This window comes from Penicillium taxi (assembly GCF_028828555.1).
Source record: "Penicillium taxi strain IBT 34144 chromosome Unknown utg000005l_segment0_segment0, whole genome shotgun sequence".
Taxonomy (NCBI): domain Eukaryota; kingdom Fungi; phylum Ascomycota; class Eurotiomycetes; order Eurotiales; family Aspergillaceae; genus Penicillium; species Penicillium taxi.
This window is the reverse complement of record NW_026643207.1, coordinates 862,811-885,160: the sequence shown is the minus strand read 5'-3', so window position 1 is coordinate 885,160 and position 22,350 is coordinate 862,811. Positions and strand designations below refer to the sequence as shown.

Below are 22,350 nucleotides of genomic sequence, written 5' to 3'. Positions count from 1 at the left end.
CAATGTTGTATTATAGTTGGTGCAAGACTAGGAAGGTGGGGGAGGAGATCAGTTGGTATGAAAACGATTCAGGATTGATTTGAGAAAGAGCGTCGAGAATTGAATTAATCGAGGCTAGTGGCTGAATGATAGGTTGCGGGCTTAGAGTGATATTTAGGTAAAAAAGAAAAAAAAAAGAAGAAAATGCAGTACTAAGATGTACAGGGGACTGTGAACAGTGAAGAAGAGGAGTCCCCTTTTTTATATGGGGATGCCACACGATTCGCCCTTTACCGCTTGTATCCGTTCTTGTCTTCATCGTTGAAAATACAAGTATTTAAACGATATTCCTAAATTCTACTAGATATTAGGGAATTAAAAATTCACTATCATCTCAACATTTATACAATATAATCCAATATTAACCCCCGAACCCAGAGTTCATATTCAAGCTTCATCAAAGAGTCTTAAAACATACGGATACGACCATCTTATCATCCACAACTCCTTCACTTCACAATATGTTCAGCCTACGTCAAGCCAACAGGCTGACCTCATCGGCCTCGCCTTTAATCCGCACATTTACAAGAACCTCAGTCCTCCCTGCAAAGCCGCTTCCACCCCGGCTCAAAATCGACGATGCCGACGTGAGCATATCATACGTCAAGGGCACCGGCCCAGGAGGTCAGAAGATTGTACGACACAACACCCGACTCCTTTAAGGATGGAATCTGACTTGATTAGAATAAAACCAGTTCTGCTGTGCAAATCACCCATGCGCCCTCCGGCTTGGTGGTCAAGTGTCAGGCTACGCGGTCGCAAGCTCAGAATAGGAAGATTGCGCGTTCGTTGCTAGCGGATCGGGTGGAACACATGGAGAAGGGAGATGAGAGTCGTGTTTCGCTGAAGGCTAAGGCTGCGCAAAAGAAGAAAGCTAGTAAGATGAAGAAGTCCAGGCGGAAGTATCGGGCGCTGGAGAAGGCTAAGGAAGAGGAGAAAAATGAAAATGGAGAACTTTACATCGAAGGTGATAACCTACCTGAACAGAAAGAGGACATTGGAAAACATTAGAGAACCCCGGATCTGTACAGCTTCGTTTATCATTTTCAGCATTCAAGGGGCGTTTTACATCAGTTGATATGTATGGACTTTGAGAGAATTTCATTTTGGCATAACCAATACACAGGTAAAAATCTAGTCAAATTGATGCAATATGGATGGAATGCTTTTATTGCATGTGTGCCGCCCCGAGGTGTGGTCAGTTAGCTCTTAGAAAAGGGAAATTGCAATTTCGACCTTGGAATTTTGGTTTGGTTGTTTCAACCACGGTCAACCTAGCTCGTTCACGACATGTAGCTGGCGAGAACTCCCTGGCCTGGTCATCCAGACGAGTCTGGACAAACTGCGATATCCGGCCACCATGCTTAACATCGGCTTCCTTCAGATACTTGCCCACCCAGACCTTGAGATCAACACCGGTCTCGGGCCAGGGATCCTTTTGTTGCACCTTGATTGTGTTCAGAGGAGTGAAGCCAACACCAAAGGACATTTCCTCGAGGTCAACTTCAGCCGTTATATCGTCCTTGTTGGTGACATCCGGGGGAAGTTCAAGAAGCTTGAGAAGGGTGTTGCAGGTGAAGCCCCAACCCTTGGCATAGAGCGTAGCAAATGCCTCAGAGTTGGCAAGGGTCTTAGTGAGGGAGACAACAGCCGTCTTACGGTCCAACGGACGGGCAAGCTTCTGAGTGTCTGCAAGGATGATAGTAAGATAGAGAGGGGTGAAGATCCTAGAATAAATGGTAAGTATATATAGCGATGATGTGGCACATGTCAAGCAACTTACTTTTCTTGCACCTTCTCTGTCACCTGCATGATAAAGTCGGGGTTATATCCCTTGTCATCATGGGCCGTGATAAAGTGATAGAACCGAACAAAGCGGATCGATAAGCTCTCAGTTTTGGAGCCGTGCAGACGCTGCAAGATGATCTGCATAATGTCCACAAAGTACGGTTCCAAAGCAGCCCTAGACAAATAAGATCAGTGAATGCAAATTTTAGAGAAAAGAAAGGGTAGACTCACGGTTGGAAGGATGCACAGACAGTCTCCAACAGATCAAATCCGTAGGAATCGTTGGCCTTTGTCGACACTAGTTTCTGGAAAATACCCAGGATAGGCATGATTTGGTTGTGTTCGGCAATGTATTGAGAGCCTCGAGGAATGAGAGAGGAGAGCAACCGGACAAGGGCAGGGGTGTTGCCTCGCGACTCCCACATGACAGGCATAAGTATGGGGGCGACCAATTCATGGTAGTATTCGGGCAAAGCACCGGATGGATTGGCCTCCAGAAGCGCGGCGAAGAGCTGGAAGACGTATGGCATGAATTCTGTAAAGAATACTTGTTAGTGTAATTCAAAAAAGGAACATTGAAATTAATCAACTTACCCTGCACATCCCCTCGGAGAATACCAGAGAAGGGAGCATAGAATGATTGCTCAAGCTTGCTGGGGTTTGCAGGAGCGGCATATCGAATGAAAGCACCGATGGCCTCGAAGAAGAAGTGGTAAAATCTCGGGTTGCTGGGGTTGGCGCTAATGATCTGTGTAATAGTGATGAAGCGGTTCATTACAATGTCGGCGAAAGGAACAACGCCATCCTGAATCACAACCAGGACTCGCATCACGCATCGCATCAAAAACTCATTCTCCTGAATCTTTTCGGGAGCCGGATCACGCTGGATCAGCTGGAAGATGTGCTCCAGTAGCTCGTTAGCCAGTGGTTTGATTGCGACTGGGGGGATAACAGGCTGTCCCTGGCCATCTTTAAGGAAGAGGGCCCGCTCCACCGCAATCGCAGCGTACGTGTAGACAACGTAGTTGGACGAGGCCAAGTGGTTCACCAGAACAGGAACAACTTGCTGCCATTGTTCCGGAGTAATGATGCTTCGGAAAACGTAGAGGTACTTGATAGCATCAACCTTGAGAAGCGGGTGGCCATCGGTGGCTACCAAATCCGCAGCCAGGTGGTTTTGGAAAAAGTCCGTGATGCTGACCAGAGTGTTAATGGACGTCACACCGTGAGAGGCGGTCGACACTCCCTTGGCTGCAACAGCAGAGAAAAGATATGTCGCCGTATCCTTTGACTTCCAGTTCGACGAGGGGTCCTTGTTGTACTCGGCCAGGTAGTGTTCGGTGTACTTAAGAACAACTTTAGTAACGGGGGCTTCAAACTTCTCCGTCAGGCGGCGGAGGAAATCCGTGGCAGCCCGACGCCGAGTTTCACTATCGGAGCCTTCCAGGTCGCGTCGAATAAACTCAATTGGTTCGTCCTCAAATAGTTCCTCATCTGACTCGCGTAGACTCACGTTGGGCAGAATGACCTTCTCGATAATCTGACCCAGGGTTTCTTCGGCTTGGAAAGACACGGCATGCTCCGGCATGCTAGCCACCGACGTCAAGAAATGAAGAGCCCGACTCACGAGCAAGTCATACTTGGTTTCTTGGCCAATGGTTGCCAAAAAGTTCCACGAGCTCTGGATATATTGACTAACATATGGCCCAAAAGCATCTAGGTACTTCTGCGTGTACAGAGTCAAGACCTCGAATATACCAGCACGGACATATTCCAATAGACCAGCCTCGGTATCGTCATCGGTATGAAGAAGTTCGTTGTCATATATCAAGTACTTGTGCCAAAGCGCGGCAATAGCCTGGATATTCTCTTCGAACATCGGAGGAAGGTCGTGACAGGATAGGTCGTAGAACAACTTGATCATCAGGTTGAGCTGGGTAAAGCCTTGTGTCAAGTTCTCCTTGTTGGTCTTGTTTTGCTCAAGATAGTTATCAAGTCCCTACATCAAGTTTCAATCATTAGCTGGAGTTCGAATCAATTAGAGTAGTGCCAATGTATAAAGATTACCTCCAAGAGGGCTAGGAACGGGGTGCCAAATTTCTCGAGAACGTGATTGATCTCGAGATAAAGATCGTTGGATTGGAAAAGAGGTCGCCAGCGCTTAAAAATCGAGTGCGCAACCTGCAAAACGCCATTATTGACGGTAGGGTTGGACGGTGACAGCTTTGAAACAAGGTCCTGAGTGGTAGAAGGAAAAAAGTCAACAGCATGTCCATCGATCAAATTTCAAGGTTGGGGATGACTTACATCCACCAGAGTATCCCAGCGCGCCCAGAAATCACTATCGGCGATCACACTGACAGCCTCACCCAGCTGAGTCCGAATGGCAGGAGGGACAGAAATCATCAAGGAGATCAACTCGCGCTTGATAGTGGCAACCTCATCGAGCGGTAACTTGTACTCTCCATCCTCATTGGTCCAGTTTCTCTTGATGAAGTTTTTGAAGCATAGGGCACTAGCAAGGCGAATACTTGAGGGATAGGACTCCGAGGCAGTGATCTGAAGAAGCTGCAGCGAAAAGCCTGGCTTCGATTCTTCTTGACGAAGGGCGCTCTCAGCTGTAAATAACCGAAGCGAAAGAGTCAGATATTTCTCCAAAAAATCAATGATTGCTATGTTTCAGATTTACCTTCCTTATTCCGTCTTGGATCCAAACTTGCCTCCAACCAAGCTCCAAGAGCCTCCGCCATTTTTGCCGGTAGGTGGGGGTATCAACAAGAGCGCAATGTAAAATTTAATCAAAGAGCAGAAATAAAGCTCCAAGGAAGTGGAATTAGAGTATTGAATACTCTCGCGGATGTTGGTGGAGCACTGATCAACGGGAAAAAAAATCAGGATGAAGAAGAGCTCATGACAATAATAAATAATGAGAGCGGTGATAATTGAACAGCCCACTGCGTCAACAAACGCTAGTCTTTATTGGCTTGGCGTAGAAAATAACACGCTATACCCCTTTCGGTATTCATAGCCTTAGCATCAAGGCTTTAAATTAGATTAGTCATCACAGAATGTTAAATAACTAACTAGCTAAATACTTATTTAAATAAATAGATAACAGTTAAATAACTAGATATTAGTTATATTGACTAAGTAGATCTTGCCTTCAAAATTGAAACTATCCCAGGTAAAAAAAAAATTTTAAAAAAAAGTGTATGAGGGTTTGGAGAGTATGTAAGTAAATATAAGGTGGGAATGAAAACAAGATCTATAAGGGAGACTTGTAACAGGTTGAATCCTGGTGAACTATCACGTGGTTGTACCACGTGACCCACCAACCGCATACCTCACGATTCCACCCCGAATTGTTCACGTTCTTCAAGGATTTTGTAAATAGCATGTGCCTAGCTAGTTCTGAATTTAAGATTAGCTTTAGCCCTTCACAGACTGACCTCTAGAAGCTTCCGACGCGCTAAACTTAACAACTATTAGTTATAATTTCTTTTACTGCCAACCTTGGAAGGATATTATATTCCAACTGACAATTTAAACTAATAATTTGGGGTGACTCAGAGAAACAGGATACGTCCCATATTACGATTGTCGAAATTCATCGGTATCATTCTTCAAGGGTTTCGGAGATTGCTACGTGCGGTGGCATATGCATCATTAGTCTTATGATTCCAAAGTTTAAAAATATTTATGCATTCCTAACAATAGCTAATCTAAACGTATTCATGTTGAGGTGACGTCGGAAGCCACCCCCGAGCTATTGCTTCAAAAGGCCTAACTGAACACGTCTTGCCTCTAAAACTCGTATCAAATGGAATTTTTAACAATTACATCTCATTGCAGGCTTTAATTTCTTTCAACACACAGCTATGCTGATGTGAGTAAGCTACAACATTCAGTTTCATTCATGGGAAACATGCTAGATTGTAATATCAATGTAAACAGTTTCCTATTTGATCCAAATCTTGATTTACGCTTGCTGACTTAGGGTATGCGCAAGTCATCCAAAAGCGAAACTGTAATAGATGGACTTGCTCGGTAGTGCACAAAAATCGTATATGCCTCGTGATTGAGACACCGCATATGTAAAGACTGATATATTTGCTCTCAATTTCGCTAGCTTCTTTATTATAGAAGGATATGAAGTTTTTCAGAACTTGATATTTATGACAACTAAGACGAAATTCAATATCAGCCAAGAGCCACGCGTAATACACTACTACATGAAAATGTTGGAATCAACAGTACTATTCCATCGATGGAATTGTTCATGATCTCTTCCTCACTAGACTATCTGATGAGATGCGGGATGGAGATTACCTAATTCCTCTAATGTACAAATAAGGGGAAGGATGCCTTTTGGTATTAATTCTGTGGTAATGATCGAGGAAGGAAGAGGGCGAAGTAGGGAAATGGGCTATTCATATGTGCAAATTGAAAGCCCAACTTCTCATATTCCCAAATTTTCAATGGTTTTGCTCCACTTTCAATATTGGGTGCTACATACAACGTCCACAGGTCCAAATGAGAAGTCTCTATGGGTTCCCACAAATCCTTTAATTTTTTTCAATTTTTTCAATTTTTTTTTCAATTATTTGCTTATTCTGATTTGCTCGAGCTTGTCATTCGTGAAAAGGTCCGTCTGATACACCCTCCACGCTCTATTTCATCAGTGGTATCCATTGCAGGGCTGGATTCAGCTCCACTACATATGCACTGTAATCAATGACCATCAGTCCACACATGTGCCGACGGTCACACAAGTTGACCTGCAGGTATGGATCTAATTATGGACAGCTTTATGTAACATGCTTAAAAGCTTATACTATCCCCAACATACATGGCATGATATTCGATATATGAACATTGGAAGATTAGCTCAGATGTTATCCCTAAAAATTGATCATTTGACATCCATGGATATATTTAGACCTCGGTAATCCATGTTCCAAGGTTACCTGCCTATCTAGGTACAACTAGCATCCATAGGTCCATCCGCAATGCATTCTAGTCAAACATGCACTTTTCGTGTCCATGGTTCCAAGTTACTGACTGTTCATTCCAAGATTTTTGCTGAAGCTAATTTACTCAGATAAATTAGAGCATACTTGGAGACTACTAGGCCTTGAGACCTGGAGATAATCAACATACACAATTTAGACCCACTGCCCAGTAAGGATTGAACAGACCAAACTATACGCTTGGGCATACGAGAGCATACGAACAACGACTGGAACAATTGAAGAATAGTAATTCTCGAGGTCAGCTTTCGTGACTGATCGGAGAATTAAAATTATCAATTCAGAGATATTGAGGACTTGGCTCGCTCCACAGTAGATGTCTCCACCCGATATGATAGATAATGCAGTTGAACCCGACTGCAGCAAATTTTTCAAGGTTCATTCGGAATATTTGTGGAGTACTCAGCGTGCTCCATAAATGGAGTCAGAAATTATGCAATTAAAGGATATGCGTGTGGGTGGAATCTTGAGTGAGTATCTATTAGTGAGTATCTATTTGGAGTATGCTGTAACCTTTGGATTATTGGAAGTATAACTACCATCACCCCGTTTACCAATCCATTACTAAATAAAGAGTCTTGGAAACATCCCTGTCACTTGGGCACTTTTTCAGCGAAGGGAATATTTAGCGATGCACTTCAGAATACGGTACTTTTGGGACGTAGTAATCGGATCTAATGTCTGAAGTACGTTGATGGTACCTGGATACAGGGTATTCTGTAGCATCAAAAGATTAATCTGTACTGGATTTAATCTATCAAGGTAGTCCGCTTGAAATATTGCCGCTGACCTAGATTGTATAGAACAAATCCTTGGATATTTGATTGAGATAGTTCCAAAGTCTTTTGATTAAATAACATTTACTTGAAATATTTATGGGGTATAAAGTACGAAATAAGTAGATAGGACTCTACAGGTGTTCTTGGGTAAATAAATCCATTAACCCGCAGTCTGGGATCAGACCCATATTTCTTCATGTTTCTTCATCCCCCACAATATCCACCACAATTACATGCAGATTAACATAAGAGGGAATTATCAGTCTGGAAGCGAAGAGGGGATCCACTTATGACGGAGATCACCGGAAGCTGAGAGAATTAATTGAGGAATGCGACCTATCTCTCACTCCGAGGCCAGGGGTTTCAGCTCAAGCCACCCTCGACCTCAAGCAACGCTCACAGGCTGTGCAAACTGGCCGTGTGATAAGCTTGTAAGTACTAAAAGAAATTTAAAGCGTTAGAGCCTAGAAATCGAAATGACAGCCGTTCCAGTCCTGATTATAATGATCTTTTTGAATGTGGTATATGTGGCTGTAGAGCACGGGCACGGCTGTGAGGTGGAACATGATCTGGGTGGATCCCTTGATCGATCATCCATCACAGTACTTATGTACAGAGGAGTTCGCACAACCTCGTCACTGATTGGCGATATATGGAGTACATGATTTAGCCTTAAGCCCCACTTTATAGAACCTATCAAGATCTAATGCCGAATACGATGCAAGAAGGGCATATTCCAGCTTTACGGTACTTCATTGTATTAATCTCTACTTCCAGCTGACGAAAAATCCATTGATAGAATGAAATTCCAATTGCACAGTCGTGGTTCTCATGTAGTCTCTCCATATGCAGTTTGCCTGCCAATTCAAAATTTCAGTGGGGTACTTGAACGCTGAAAGTAGATAAGCATGCAGCTGGGAAAGTCTCTTTCTAACATGGCTTATGCTGACACCAGAAAGGTCTCCCCTGTCGTAAGACAGCGTCTGGAGTGGACCTCAGATTCAGCTATCTAGTCGGTTCCAATATGAGGCATCCATTTCATAGTGAGAGTGGAGAAAAATATCACCAATCATTGCCAACATCATGACGATTCTATGAATCTGCACGACTTCGATTCTCCACGATCACTCCCGTCAGGCTAGTACACGGGCTGATTGGAGCCTCGAAGCTCTATGCAGAATTCTATATCTGAGCAAGACGTCTTACGTTGGACCGTTCAGGTCCACTATGCACGCTCCAAATTTGAGCACACCAAAGTCAAGATTACTAACACCCATGCTCTTGGAAATCTTTGCCTCTTTGGATCACATCTGCCTTGATACAGGGTCTGAAGCGAGGATTGTGCATGCAAGCGAACAATGCCGAGAAGTGGAGATTGCATGACCATCCGAGCCCAAACATGTGCTAGGGAAAAAAAGCGCAATAGTCTCTGAAAATGCTTCGATGCCTACCATCTGAACCAATTGGAAGCATTTGATGTTTCAAAATTGGCCGTAGCTGCAGAAGCTGCTATAAAAGCTGTTGGAAATCCCCTATGGTCATGAGATCTGTAATATGCACTCTGTCTAATTCTGCATCTTCCTGCATTTGACAATTTCTCCACTTGCCCTTTTGAATATTATTTCATTTTATGATCTGCGGGTTTGAATCGACTTCTCAATTGCTTTAAGAGCTGCTGCTGCTCCTTAGAACCTCCTTCTGACCCTTCTCCTGCTCCACGCTACAAAACTTCCCTTCCCCATAACCCTAATAATATTTCGAAGGGGAAAGTGTCAATTCCGCAGAACCTCACAAGGGTCATATATCAGCTATCACCTACGCCTCAAAAAGCCAAAATGGCGCCTGGTCTCACTTCTCCCGTCCCAGGAAACCTCTCCTCCTCCTTCTATAATGGCCTACCCGGCGGTGGTTCTTCGAGACAAGTGTCGTCCTTCTCTAATCATACTCACTTTGACAATGACAACATCTCAAATACTGGCCATTCCACTCGTCGAGAGTTCTCCATGACGAAGAAGATAAACGGCGCTGGAAATTCCAATATCACCAGTGTGGTGCAGTCTCTATACCGCCGCAGTGGTGATGAGCTTGGAGCTTCTACCTCTTCCAAGCTCATGAACACCACATACTATTCCCTCATTGAGTGGATTCGTGTTCAGCGTATGAGCCACTTGCCTCCTGAAGGTAGTAGCTTTGACAAAGTTCTAACTTGGGCACAACTCTTCGTTGAGCGATTGCACCATTTTGACAGAGCTATCGCTGAATTCGCCGGTGACAGCTATCTTGCCACACAGCTTTCCTATGGATATTGTGGTATGCTTCTCGAGGTAAATCATAGCCCTAAATAAAGACCAGCAACTTGGAGTTCCAACTAACATGTGTCTATTTTCCAGCTTGGCAAAGAAAATGCTGCCGCATTGATGATCTCGTTTGGATTTTTCTACAGTACTTCATCCACACTTGTCAACCTTCTCGAACGCACGGAATTGTTTGCTGTCTCACAGGATATCAAAGAGCAGCTTATATTAGCTCTGGCTGACCTAGTCACTCTGGTTTCCAGTGTTGGCACTCATTACCACCAAGCGATTTGTGGTTTGACTACTGCCTCCGTCACGGTCAACATTTACAACACTTTTCCTGGTCAAATACAGTCTTTCCGCGAGCGCTGCGGCAAGATTGCTGATGCCATGTGGCGACATCAGCTCTCCAATGCGAACGCCGACCCGGAAAGACGTAAGCAGCTTTCATTTCTTGACCCGAAACAAATATAGTAGAAAAAATCACTAACTTAAACTATAGTATCAGTTGTGAGGTCTGTTCGCACTTGGCTGGCCCCCGAGGACCATGTCCTCGCTGATCTGGCCGAGAACACATCCCACCTTTCCCACGAACGCGAGGAGATGACATGTCTCTGGATGAGCCCCTACTTGTCTCACTTGCTCAAAAACGATAAGCGCACTCTATCGTTTACTGGTCCTCCTGGTTCGGGAAAAACTGTCCTTGCTTCAGTCATTGTCGACCGTCTACAGGACGCTATCGGTGGTGTTCGCTACAAGTCAATCTTTGTGCCTATAAGTAATAAATCCCCACATATGAGTTCTATCATATTTTTTCATCTACTCATATGCTCATAGACGCCCGGATCCCTGCGGAGACTACTTACATCGCTATCATCAAGACTATTCTGTTTCAGCTCTTCGAGAAGCGCATCGGCAACGTCCCACTCTTGAATATCCTTGGTGATGCCTACGAGCGTAGCAAGAGGACTGTCAGCGAAGCCGAGTATGAAGCAATTCTCTGGACGACCTTCGAGCGTGCTTTGTCATCTGCTTTGCGTGGAGCGAAGGAGCTGGTCATCATCGTTGATGGCATCGACGAGGCTACTGGTGGCGAGACTAATCTGCTGCAGAAGCTGATCACCGCTACCACCAATGCTACCGGCGTCAAGTTGATCACCTTTGGTAGTCAAAAGCCCACTCAGACTAAGGATCTGATACACGTTCCCATCAGTGAGGAGCGCATTGCCGATGATGTCTCGATTGTTGTGCGAAGCAACTTGGAAAGCAGTAAGGTTTTCCAGCAAATGTCTGAGATGGAGCAGGAGATTGCTATTGACCAAATCACCGAGGCTTCTCGTGGATCGTTTCTCTGGGCTAAGCTCTGCACCAAGCGTGTTCGTCATGAGCACAGCCCTGAAAGCTTTTTGAAGACTGTCGAGACTATAATAAGTAGTAAAGCAATGGTGAACGACTTCGTGCTCTACACTGTACTTTCCTCGGGCGTCAGTGATGATGCCCGGCTGATTTTGCTTTGGCTTGCCACCGCTGAACGCCCTTTCTTGCTGAAAGAGCTGGCCATCCTGGCCTCCATTGATGCTCAAAAGCAGATCATTACCGACCGTAAGGTCAACCCTCTGGAGATCTTGAGGCCTGTGAATTCATTAGTTTTCTTCCAGGATGGCCATGTGTATCTTCGTCATGGTCTGATTCGTACTGCTCTTCTAGATGTATTTTCTAAGGGCAAGTTGATCCCAACCATCAAGGACCGCCACGCTGACTTTATTACCCGACTGTTCATCTATTTGAAGAATATCTCTACTGAGCCTCATGAACCCTCTATGAGCCCGCTTGGACGTCATGATACTACCATTCTGCTGCAAAGTTATCCTCTTCTGGATTTTGCAATACGCTACTGGCCTCGTCATTTGAAGCAAACTTCTGTCTTTCTCAATGGCGGTGATGTTCCCGCGGCCAAGGAGTTCAGCAAGATCTTCCCATGCACAATTACTTTCCTCTTGCTCCAGACGACTGTCTGGCAAAACATTCCTACTCCGACCCTACTGTCTTATCAGACCACAGTTACCAATGTTCTTCGTCAAATCCTGTCCAGCAGTGATGTGGTCACTCTACAGTCCATTCTTATGCTGGCAATTCTTCAACGCGAGACCTGCCAGACTACACGGGCCATTCCTCTATTCTACGAGATCATGAACCTGAGTCGTACCTTACTTACGACTCGCCACCTAATTACTATGCAGATCAGCACTTTGTTCCTTGAACTTACCGATGAGCAGGTCACCACCAGCAAGACCGATATCATGGTGAAGCGCGAAGAAACTCTTCTCTTGCTGATTGAGTGCTACAAGGTTCACTACGGCAAGAATTCTGAGCAGGTTGTCTCTACATATAAGACGCTTATTGAGCATTATAGTCGCACGAAGGAAGAAGAAAAGATCGAGGAGATCACTATTATTATCCAAGGCATCACTGCTTCCGAATACAATGGATATGACAAAGACAAGCACGGTGATCTCCACGTTCACTTGAGAGGTGGCAGGCACGGGGACGGTGATATTGGTACTCGTTTTGTCTTGGATATCGAAGAGGATGAATGCTTAGACAAGTCGGAATCCTTTGACTTCGAGATGCTCGTCAAGCTGGCGCAGCAGTACTACGCCGAGCGACGAGTGATTGAAGCAGAGCGTGTATATGTTGAAATTTGGCAGCGGGCAAGTAGAGAGTGTCGCATTCAACATTCTGCCTACTGGGAAGAGATCAAGTTGAAGTCTGTTGTTGCATATTCCAGTTTTCTCAAGTCAGAGAAACGCGAGTATGAGGCCTGTTCGATTCTATCTAGTGTATGGGAAGAGTATCGCCACAATAGTCTCTCTCTTACAGAGGCCAGCTGCTCCCACTTCCAGGAGATCGCAACAGTCATGGAATCTGTCGGACTCTCTGTTGCTGCTCTGTCTATCTTCAAGCAGTGTGCTCACTACTACCAGAGCACCAATCGGACTCAGTCTTCCAAGTATACTGAGATTCAGAAGAGCATTACCAAGACATCCGAGCATGTGATGAAACAGGCTAGTTCTTCTCACTCCGTTGTGTCTGAGTCTACCCTAGAAGAAATTGTCTTCGAGGCTTCCTCATCTATCACCAAGATTGACCAGAGCTCCTTCACTGCTACTGCCACTCTAATTGAGCTTTACATCTCTCAACACCGCTGGAAGGATGCCACCCGCGTTGTCAAAACGGTTTTGCAAGGTCTTTGGCCATCACTATTCGCTCCCTCCATTGAAGATGTAGTCCTTCCTTCTAAACACGTCGAGAAGTGCGTTGAACTTGCGCAACGACTAAGCCAGTCCTATCACTACCGTCGTCGCTTCCCCCGTGAGGAGAACATTCGCATTCGCGTATACCGCGCTGTTCATATTGACCGCCCTGTCGATGATAAGCTGAGAGTGTGCGTCACAGAAGAGCTCATCCGTTTCTTTGAGTACTCATCACAAACCGAAAAGGTCATTACCACTCGCCAAGAGATCTTGGATGACTACATCAATCATTATGGTACTGAACACCCCATTGTCATCAAGACTCTGTGGACCCTGGCTGAGATTACTCGACCCCAACCCATATTTGTTGAGTACTATCAGCGCATTATCCGGGCACTAAACAAGGACTCGAGTGTCTGCAAACCGGAAGCATTGGAGCCTCTTATAATAGTTGCAACTGAGCTCTGGACTCAAACTCGTTACTCTGATGCTGGGCCCTACTTGAAGTTGCTCTTCACAACTTTCCTAAGTCACCCCAAGCAGCCCCGTTTTGAGAGCACGACTTTTGTCCAGGAAATTTTCAGCCATTACATCCACTGCCTGCGCTTCGTTCGTACTGATTATACTATGATCCACAAGATCGCTGTGGACTACCAGTCCAAGGTCAAGGTTGTCTTTGGTGCCACTGCATCAATCACTATCCAGGCTACCCTGACCCTTGCCAAAATCTGCCAGGAGTCTAAGCGTTACGAGCTAGAGGCCATCGCTCTCTACGAGGAGCTCCTCAAGATAAAATGTGCACCTGGAGAAATTGACTTTGAGGAAATATCAGCCACTCTGGATGGTATCTATGAAGAACAGACCCTTCTTGTCACGTCTAAGTCTGAGTCTGTTTCTTCTACCCAGATTGAGCGCGCTACCAGGGTATTGCGCAAGCGCATTACTTCCGTTCGCGAGTCTCACGGCTGGGCCCACGAGGAGTCGCTATCTAAGATGAAGGAGATTGTTTCTTTCCACTCAAAGCACAACGAGTCTGAATCTGTTCTTAAAGAGCTGAAGGATTCTACTGTACAAATCCTGTCAAAGGAGACGTCCTCCACCAGACTTGTTTCTGCTGCTATTGCCATTGCTAGCAGCTATGTGGCGACCAAGCAGATCACCAAGGCCACTGAGCTGACTCAGGAGCTCTACCGCCAGATTGTGATGAAGGATACCACAAACGTCGAGATTTCACAGTTCAATTTGTCGTCCAAGGGCCGCCAGAGCCTTGTTTTCCTGGCGCAACTCGAGTACAGTCTGAGCAAACAGACTTCTACCATCACCGAGATTCTAGCTTCTCTTACCACGGAGTATGTCTACTTCGAGGAATTCCGTAATCAAATCTCGTCCAAGACCTCCTCATTTCACTCAGTCTCTATCTCCACTTCTCGTCTCTGGCACTTCCTGGTTAAGAGTAATCGCAAGGAGGCATCCGCTCGCGTCTTCAACGACTACTTCGCTTACTTCATTACCAACGATGGCAAGCGCACCAAGTTGACCGAGAAACCTCAGGTGACGATCTTCTTGCTGACTATTTTGGATCATTTCAGCACTCACCAATCCACGAACTTCATTCGTTCGGTTGGTATTGCCAGCAACGTTCGCGTTATTGAGTTGATCCGGGCCAAGCAATACGAGAGTGCTAGTGATCTTGCACTCGCTAGCTTCCGCTACATCTGTGCTCACGATGAATTCCACACTACTGCCATTGTGAAATTTACTTTCACTCTCGGAATCTTCATCAGCGGTCGCACCATCACTCCACAGCCCGAAAAGGCCGTTCAAAAGAAGTTGCACAGTGTTTCCACCAAGATAATGACGGAGGTCCTCAGTGTCATAAAAGAATTGAACATTAACCTGGCCACCATTGGCTTGGAGCACTTGAACGCCCTGATTGGCATTCTTGGCGAGCAGAAGGACTACAAGAACCTGGCATGGCTCCTGAATGGTCTGTGGGATAATCGCAACAAGCAGCACTGGGATCCTGTTGTCAACCTTGGTCTGGCTCGTCGCTACATCTTAGCTCGATATCTGGTTGGTGACGCTCTCAAGGCCTCCCGCCTGGCCGAGGACATTGTTTATAACTGCCGCCGTGTTAATGGTGCCCGCCACCCCAGCACCCTGGAAATGTCCACGCTCTTATCGCAGCTGTACACTGCCATTGCCCAGCGCTACCAAGCCGAGAAGAGCGGTCAGAACATGGCCAACAAGTACTACAAGAAGAGTGCTATTATTCATGAAAACTTGCTTCGCATATTTGTCGACCCTAAGCTGACAGAATTTGAGGGTGTTCTCGAGAGCAGTACAAGCATTGACGGCTCTACCTTTGGGGACTTTGATGTTGAGGCCAACGACAACAGTCTCTCTGATGGTGAGCACGTTCGCCAACACTTGCTGCTGCTCAAGCTCGCTGTGCAGCGTCTGGGTGAATGGCCCAAGGAATATGCCGAGTATGAAGGCTTGAGTGCCGACTTGTTCCTTGAGTTCCAGAATGATCTGAAGGATGTTGAGGGTGTTGAGAAGTGGAACTTGAAGAGCTTTGGCTCTGGTAAGGCTTCTGGTAGTGAGGACATTTTGGATCTAGAGTTTGGCAGCTGGGAACTTGACCTCACCCAACCTGATGAGATTGAGGAAGAACTATAGATTGAAGATAATGTATTCAGAGTGGACGCTCAGACGCCCACCATAGCTAATTAAAAACCTGATTTAATTATGTGATTTTCACCTACATTCACCTGAAATATGAGTTTCTGATTCAAATCTATGATATTTGTATCTCATCTAATTAGAGTTTGATGCCACAGTACCCAGATTAGGCTTAGTGTGCTTTTTAAAGAACTGTCAGTGACAAGACGACAGCGGGGATTTGAGTCTAGCCCTGTACCCGCCTAATAAAAGTAGGCGAGCCAAGTCAATTTACAGCTGCTAGATTCCGAGCAGTGAGAAGCATCAGCTGTCTTGCTGATAAATGGAACATGGTACCTAGGTATGGACGTTAATGCTAATTAATACCTGATTGTAGCCTGTAGATCACAAGGCTAGCGGCGGTCAGCTGGCATCGGTGATCTGCCCCTCTTCACCGCCCTCTAGTTCTATCAGGTGACCTTAGGCTGAATAGCCTCATGCATGCCCTGTGATTCCAACTCCAACTCTTGACACTCTCTCCGTCGCTGCATCCTTTATCAGTCTGGGAAGTGACTCAAATACATGTCGTACTGACCCACTTGTCAATATTGCAGTTGTGGCTTTTGTATAACCACCAAATTCATTGTTCCCTAATCTGCACCTGGGCACCGGTCTCGCTTTGAATCAGATCATCGAATAATACTTTAGTCGCAACTCTGTGGGCATCGCTTGTTTCTCTGAATGGTGCAATCTCTCAGGAGCTACTCTATGTGGTATCTATAAATTTATTTTTTACGTGCGCATTCAGTGTGAGTATGACAGGTTATCCGAGGCTTTGAGTCAGGGCTGCCCTCAAGCTACTGATCACGGTGTCGGAAGCTTCAAGAATGAAAACATCATAACTGACACTTCTGCCTGAATTTATAGAAAGCGCTAGTACTATATTAAAGTTCAGCCCACCGTCATTTGGCGGATGTCTTCAGACGATGATCCAATCTCCCCTCAACATAAACCCTCTTCATCTACTTTCGCAGATGTTTTCAAGACGTTAGGTGTTGTTCGCCCAAAAATACACTCACCTCTTTCGCTTCGAGATAACAGTAGCGACTCTTTATTCACTGAAACACGAGGACACAACCGGTTTACACTAAACCTTGACTTGATGCATCGCGGTAGCGTTGTTTCAGGTTCCTCGGCGGACGCTCCGAGTAGCCCTGATTATGACACGTCTCTCCACAATTTGACGCAAGGGCAGAACCTTAATCATGCCATCGATGAGGCAGAGCTTGTGTCAAAAAGGCTTTCATGGTTCTCGCCGGAACAGTCGGTGACCTTGTGGGAAACGGCAGAGTACTTGTTACACCACGAAACATCCGTCGAGGCCCAGACAAGCGGCGCTAGACTCTTAGAAGCCATTGCAGCGCGTCAGGACCTATCTCCCCCAGCCAGACGTTTGATCTTTGAGTCAATAGTCTCCCCTACTGAACCCGAGGTAATTCCTTCTCGAGTTCAGGCATTGATTGCCTTGTCCGACCATGGTAGAAAGTCGGATTTCACTAATTCTTCTATTCTTCCCGTTGCATCGGCGTGGATTGTGCCCCTCTATGGAGTCATTGCTGTGGCGCGATCAAAGACAAAAAAAGGGAGGGTTGCTAGGCCAAACAGCCTTGACCATGACGAAGCGGTACTGGGAGATCTATTCCAATTTGCTGTTGATCTAGTGACTCTTCAACGCAACCCACCAAGCGCAGATGATATCGAATTGCTTCTTACAGAGACCTTCACCATCTGCAGGAAAACCAGCGTTGCTAATGATATTAAAAACTCACTTGGTGTTTTCGATGCTGTCATTCTCTATGCCGATGTTCCCGATGCGAGCTTCTTTTCTCTCTTGGAAGTGCTTTGCAGTATCCACGCATCTGTCAAGTCGCTCTCTGGGCCCACATCTCGTGCCGTCCGTAGCCTTGTAAAGTCACGAAGACAGGCAGAGATGATGGATACTCTTTTTGCCATGATGAATGGTACTTATGCAGAGGACTCGCCACGGAATTTGAACGTGCTTCGAGGTACAATCTTCGTGTTCACTGATCTCATTCGCGCGCACGGTCATGATGGGATGCCTCAAATTGATTTTGAGCAGCTGGTTGATTCACTGATGATTTTAGATCAGAAAAACGACGCGAGAGTTGACGCTGATATCCTAGATTTGTGTTTGAACATACTAGAGGGAGATTTTCTCCAATTTGCCTTAGAACGCGACTGGTCAGGCTTCGTCAACCTTCTGATTCAATGCTCTCGCAGTGTCTTCAGCGAGATTGAAGAACCAGTTGTCTCGCCTATCAGCCCTCAGCACCAAACTCAACTTAAAAGCACTCACGATGACACAAAGTCAAACATTCTGGCCAACATTATTCGGATCGCATCTGTTATGGAGTCTACCTGGGAACAGCTTAACAGAGAACAAAGGCAACAGGCAGTTCGGTTCTTGACGATAAGCTACCAACATATTCAACCTTCCCAGGCGGAACTGATTATCAACATGATGAGAGATGACCGGCTGTGTCACCCTTCTGATGATCTAAGCTGGGTTCGCCATTCCCGAGAGTTGACTGAACGTTTCATCCAGCCTCGAAAGCAAATGTCTGACATCCGCCTTCTAGCTCTGGATACGTTGAGGGAGGCCTTTTCTGGAAATGAGCATTTGTTCTTTGCTCAGGAGCACGGTCTCTTGGAATTATTGATACAAGATCTCTCAGCAGAGGAAGATCAACTTTTCTTGGAATCTCTAGTTTCTCTCATCACTGAACCGGCCATGTCTATCAGCGACAACGACATCTTCCAGCGATTAGTCGACACTATCAGTGCACCTATGGAGCATGATCTTATTAAAGACGAACCTCGTGAGGTTCCTCTACCTCAAGCATCTCCGCGTCGCACTTCTTCTGCCAGTGTTCTGGAGCTAAGTCTGGCAAATGTGTGTGCTGTCAGTCTTGTGAAAATGATGCTTCGCGCTTTGAATCAATCTGCGGTCAAGTCGGTCATCATCTTCAAGGCACTTTTACAGATTGTACAGTCTCCTGATCGGCCAACTGACGCTCGATTGACCGTTTTGAAACTACTTTTCCGACTCAGATGCGATTCAGCGGGATCTATCACAGTTGTGTCCACATCAGAAGTTGATTTCTTGATGAATGTCCTAGGCCGAAATCTCGACGCTGGTGCTCAACCTCGTGTACCCAGTGATAGCCCCCCGAAAGATACCCAAATTGAAAATATACCCCCAGGTGTTCTATCAAAATCAGCTCCTGGACGAGGGCTTATCAATTCTCGCGCTTCAACGTTGACGCCTCCAGTTTGGACAGTTCAGCCACAAGTTCTCCCGGAACAACCGCCAGGGGAGTCAAGTCAGCTTGTCTTTGCCTTCACACAGCCAGGGGTACAGAGCCCGATACAGAGTCCGGTAGATAGCCCGGATGAAACCCCGGCGAATGTTGGTATTTTGAACGTGAACATGTGGCTTGAAATCGTGATCGCCTTACTTCAACGGGAAACAGACTGGGACGTCTACAGTTACGTCCTAACACATCTTGGACCTCAGCTCAGCAACAAGGATCTTTTCAACAGCTCCATTCCCCAGGTCAAACTACTTCGTAGTATTTTGTGTGACCAAGTCAAGAATGAGACATTTCATGAACCTCCTGGGTTGACGGGACTGAAGAAGAGTGATGTAGCTGCTTGTATCTTCGATGCGCTGAGCATGTTAGTCAGCTACCACGAACATTTTGCAAAAAGTGAAGAGGACGATCTCGTTCGAGCCTTCATGTTGGGAATTATTGGATCCTGGGGTCTCACATCTCGAGGGTGTATCCAGGCACTTTCGCTTTGCTGCTACGAAATTCCTCTGTCGGTGACAAAATCTTTGAACAGCATACTTGATAGGATGTCCAAGGTTATTACCATGTCAAACCTTGCCGTCCATATATTGGAGTTTCTGACGCTACTTGCGCGCCTTCCTGATGTGTATGTGAACCTGCGCGAAGAGGAGATCCGCACGGTTTTCGGTATTTGTATCCGATTCTTGCAAACTTCCAGAGAGCACCGCTACAGATCTTCTGAATCAGGTCTCCGTGCTTCTCAAAAATCCCCAGCAAGAGCTAACGGAGGTCTTGCTGAGGAAACAGAAACCTCTGGCCCTGATGCAATGTCTAGTTATGTCATGACTTTGACATACAATGTAATGGTGTTTTGGTTTATATCATTAAAGCTGCAAGATCGCTCGAAGCATGTCAACTGGATCACCAGCCGTCTGATCTTCCCCGACGATCATGGAAAGGAAGTTGTTGAGGAACAAAGCCAAGTTCTCATTGACCTGATGCAGCGAGTTGCATTCTCGGATCTAGGAGAGACTATTCCTTTCGAAAATTTCCCTCCAACCCCTGAGGATGGACCTGTCTCCAAAAAGTCTTGGGTTGTAGGTATGAGCATCGTGACTGTCGAGACCGCTGGGGTATCTGGAATAACTCAGATCTCGAAGCGACAAGCCTCGGGAACTACTTACTCCGTTTATCAGCAGCGAACGGCTCCTGTTCTACCTCACCAAGTGCCACCAACACCGGATGCACACCTACACTCTGATAGCATGCGTACAGCCGTACTCCCCAGTCACATAATGCTCCAAATGACCGCCACTGCCTTCCCTACCCCCACCATGATGCAGCCTATCCCAGTTCCTGAAGATGACATCACAAGACGAGCTATCGGCAGTTTCGATCGGACTGATATTGTCGATGGGCACAGGATTGGCGTGGTCTATCTCGACCAAGACCAAAGCAAAGAGGCTGAAATTCTCTCAAACACTCACGGATCTCCAGATTATGAATACTTCTTGTCTGGGCTAGGAACTAAGGTGTCAATTCGGAATCCTCAGTTCAATACCCAAGGCCTTTATGCCGACACGGATGGTGAAACCACTTACGCCTGGCGCGATCGAGTGACGGAAATAGTGTATCATGTTGCGACAATGATGCCCACTAACTTTGATCATGACCCTTCATGTATCAACAAGAAGCGAAATATTGGCAACAACTTTGTCACCATCGTCTTCAACCGATCGAACTTGCCGTTCAACTTTGAAACAATTCCGTCGGAGTTCAACTTCATCAATATCGTCATTACACCCACTAGCCGTATCGCCTACGACGAGTCTGGTGTTGCCAAAGGAGAGACCAACCCGGAGAAGCTTTACTATAGCGTGCAAGTGATGAGCAAGCCAGGCTTCCCCGATGTTTCACCTGCGGCCACTCCGAAGATTATTTCTGGTAAAAATCTGGCAGCTTTTGTCCGGATTCTTGCCCTCAATGCATCCGTCTTCTCTCTCGTTTGGAACAACAAAGGTGGAGAACATGTTTCGTCTTGGCGCTCTCGTCTACGTGAGATTAAGAAAGTCCGTGAGCGTGCATTGGTGGCTCAGAGACAAGCCGCAGAGGCTGCTGAGGGTGCTTATCCAGGCCAGCGTCGCACCACTAAGGCCAACATCTTCTCCGAGGAATCACCTACCCGCGCAGCTCCAGCTCGGACAGACTTTGCCTCGGAGTGGGATGCAGCATCAGACAAAGATATTCTCCAGAACCTGGACTTCTCTCGATGGAGTCGATAGAGTCGATAAAAACTTATCGACATTTTTCTTCTCCTTCATCTTCTGCTTCTGCTTCTGCTTCTTCTTCTTCCTCTTCTTTCCGCCTGCATTCATATTCTGCCCCTACCTCCCTACACCTCCCTATCTCCAAGAAATGACCAAACTCAGGAATGAATGCATGTACACCATTTTGATTATTTCAGCACGTCAGCATTTGTAAATACCCCCATTTTACCCTCCAAAAGTTTTGTGCTTTCTATTTTTTCAAACATCACCGAGGACGTGAAATATTGCTAGCAATGAAACCTTGGCATGTACGATGGACTTGAATATTCCAACCTTAAGAAACTTGCATCCCGTAGATCGGTCTATGTATACTTTCAAATTATAAGCACTATATAGGTACAACTACCTGAGGTAGCATATCTACAGCTCTAGAGAGCCCCCGAGGTTTCAACCTTGGAAATGGATTCAAATTACAATATGGATTGACAAAATCCTTAGAATTCACAAACAGCTTCATTATCGAATAAGAAAAAGAATAAAAAGATGGGCTTCATTTTTACAAACTGGCAAAAATCCATACATCCTTGAGAGCCGATCCTCAAGGACAAGGTCTATAACTGTGCAATCCTCCACAGCACAGTTCAGGGTCTAAGCCTATGCGAAGCACCCCCCCCCCCCCCCATGTCCTCTTTGTTACTTTCTCGAGAAATCCACAAAGGAAACTAGGTGATATCAAGCCCGAGACTAGTAGGGGGCATGCGTGTACGCAGTATCACTCGACCATGTCACCCCGGTGGTAATAGTCTAGTCAATATTATGAATTATATAGGAACCTTTGGGCTTCCCAGCATATCATTGGTT

General features: G+C 45.9%; 4 protein-coding genes across 4 annotated transcripts; 3 read left to right on the top strand and 1 right to left on the bottom strand.

Annotated features, from left to right (window-relative positions):
- Nucleotides 1-500: 500 nt before the first annotated feature.
- Nucleotides 501-1,050, top strand: N7495_007686 (peptide chain release factor family protein; the record flags this gene model as incomplete). The annotated part of the gene is made up of 2 exons (XM_057210337.1): nucleotides 501-674; nucleotides 724-1,050. 2 exons carry the CDS (start codon nucleotides 501-503, stop codon nucleotides 1,048-1,050), a joined length of 501 nt encoding a protein of 166 aa, XP_057059880.1.
- A 187-nt stretch (nucleotides 1,051-1,237) lies between these two features.
- On the bottom strand, nucleotides 1,238-4,577 carry N7495_007685 (uncharacterized protein; the record flags this gene model as incomplete). The annotated part of the gene is made up of 7 exons (XM_057210336.1): nucleotides 1,238-1,766; nucleotides 1,823-2,002; nucleotides 2,059-2,362; nucleotides 2,422-3,826; nucleotides 3,895-4,065; nucleotides 4,135-4,445; nucleotides 4,517-4,577. The coding sequence occupies 7 exons, from the start codon at nucleotides 4,575-4,577 to the stop codon at nucleotides 1,238-1,240; spliced, it is 2,961 nt and encodes a 986-aa protein (XP_057059879.1).
- A 4,894-nt stretch (nucleotides 4,578-9,471) lies between these two features.
- On the top strand, nucleotides 9,472-15,866 carry N7495_007684 (NACHT domain protein; the record flags this gene model as incomplete). The annotated part of the gene is made up of 4 exons (XM_057210335.1): nucleotides 9,472-9,960; nucleotides 10,027-10,366; nucleotides 10,433-10,708; nucleotides 10,768-15,866. The coding sequence occupies 4 exons, from the start codon at nucleotides 9,472-9,474 to the stop codon at nucleotides 15,864-15,866; spliced, it is 6,204 nt and encodes a 2,067-aa protein (XP_057059878.1).
- Nucleotides 15,867-16,821: 955 nt separating this feature from the next.
- N7495_007683 (putative GTPase activating protein (Tsc2)) lies at nucleotides 16,822-21,504 on the top strand (the record flags this gene model as incomplete). Its single annotated transcript, XM_057210334.1, has 1 exon — nucleotides 16,822-21,504. The coding sequence occupies one exon, from the start codon at nucleotides 16,822-16,824 to the stop codon at nucleotides 21,502-21,504; it is 4,683 nt and encodes a 1,560-aa protein (XP_057059877.1).
- Nucleotides 21,505-22,350: the final 846 nt, after the last annotated feature.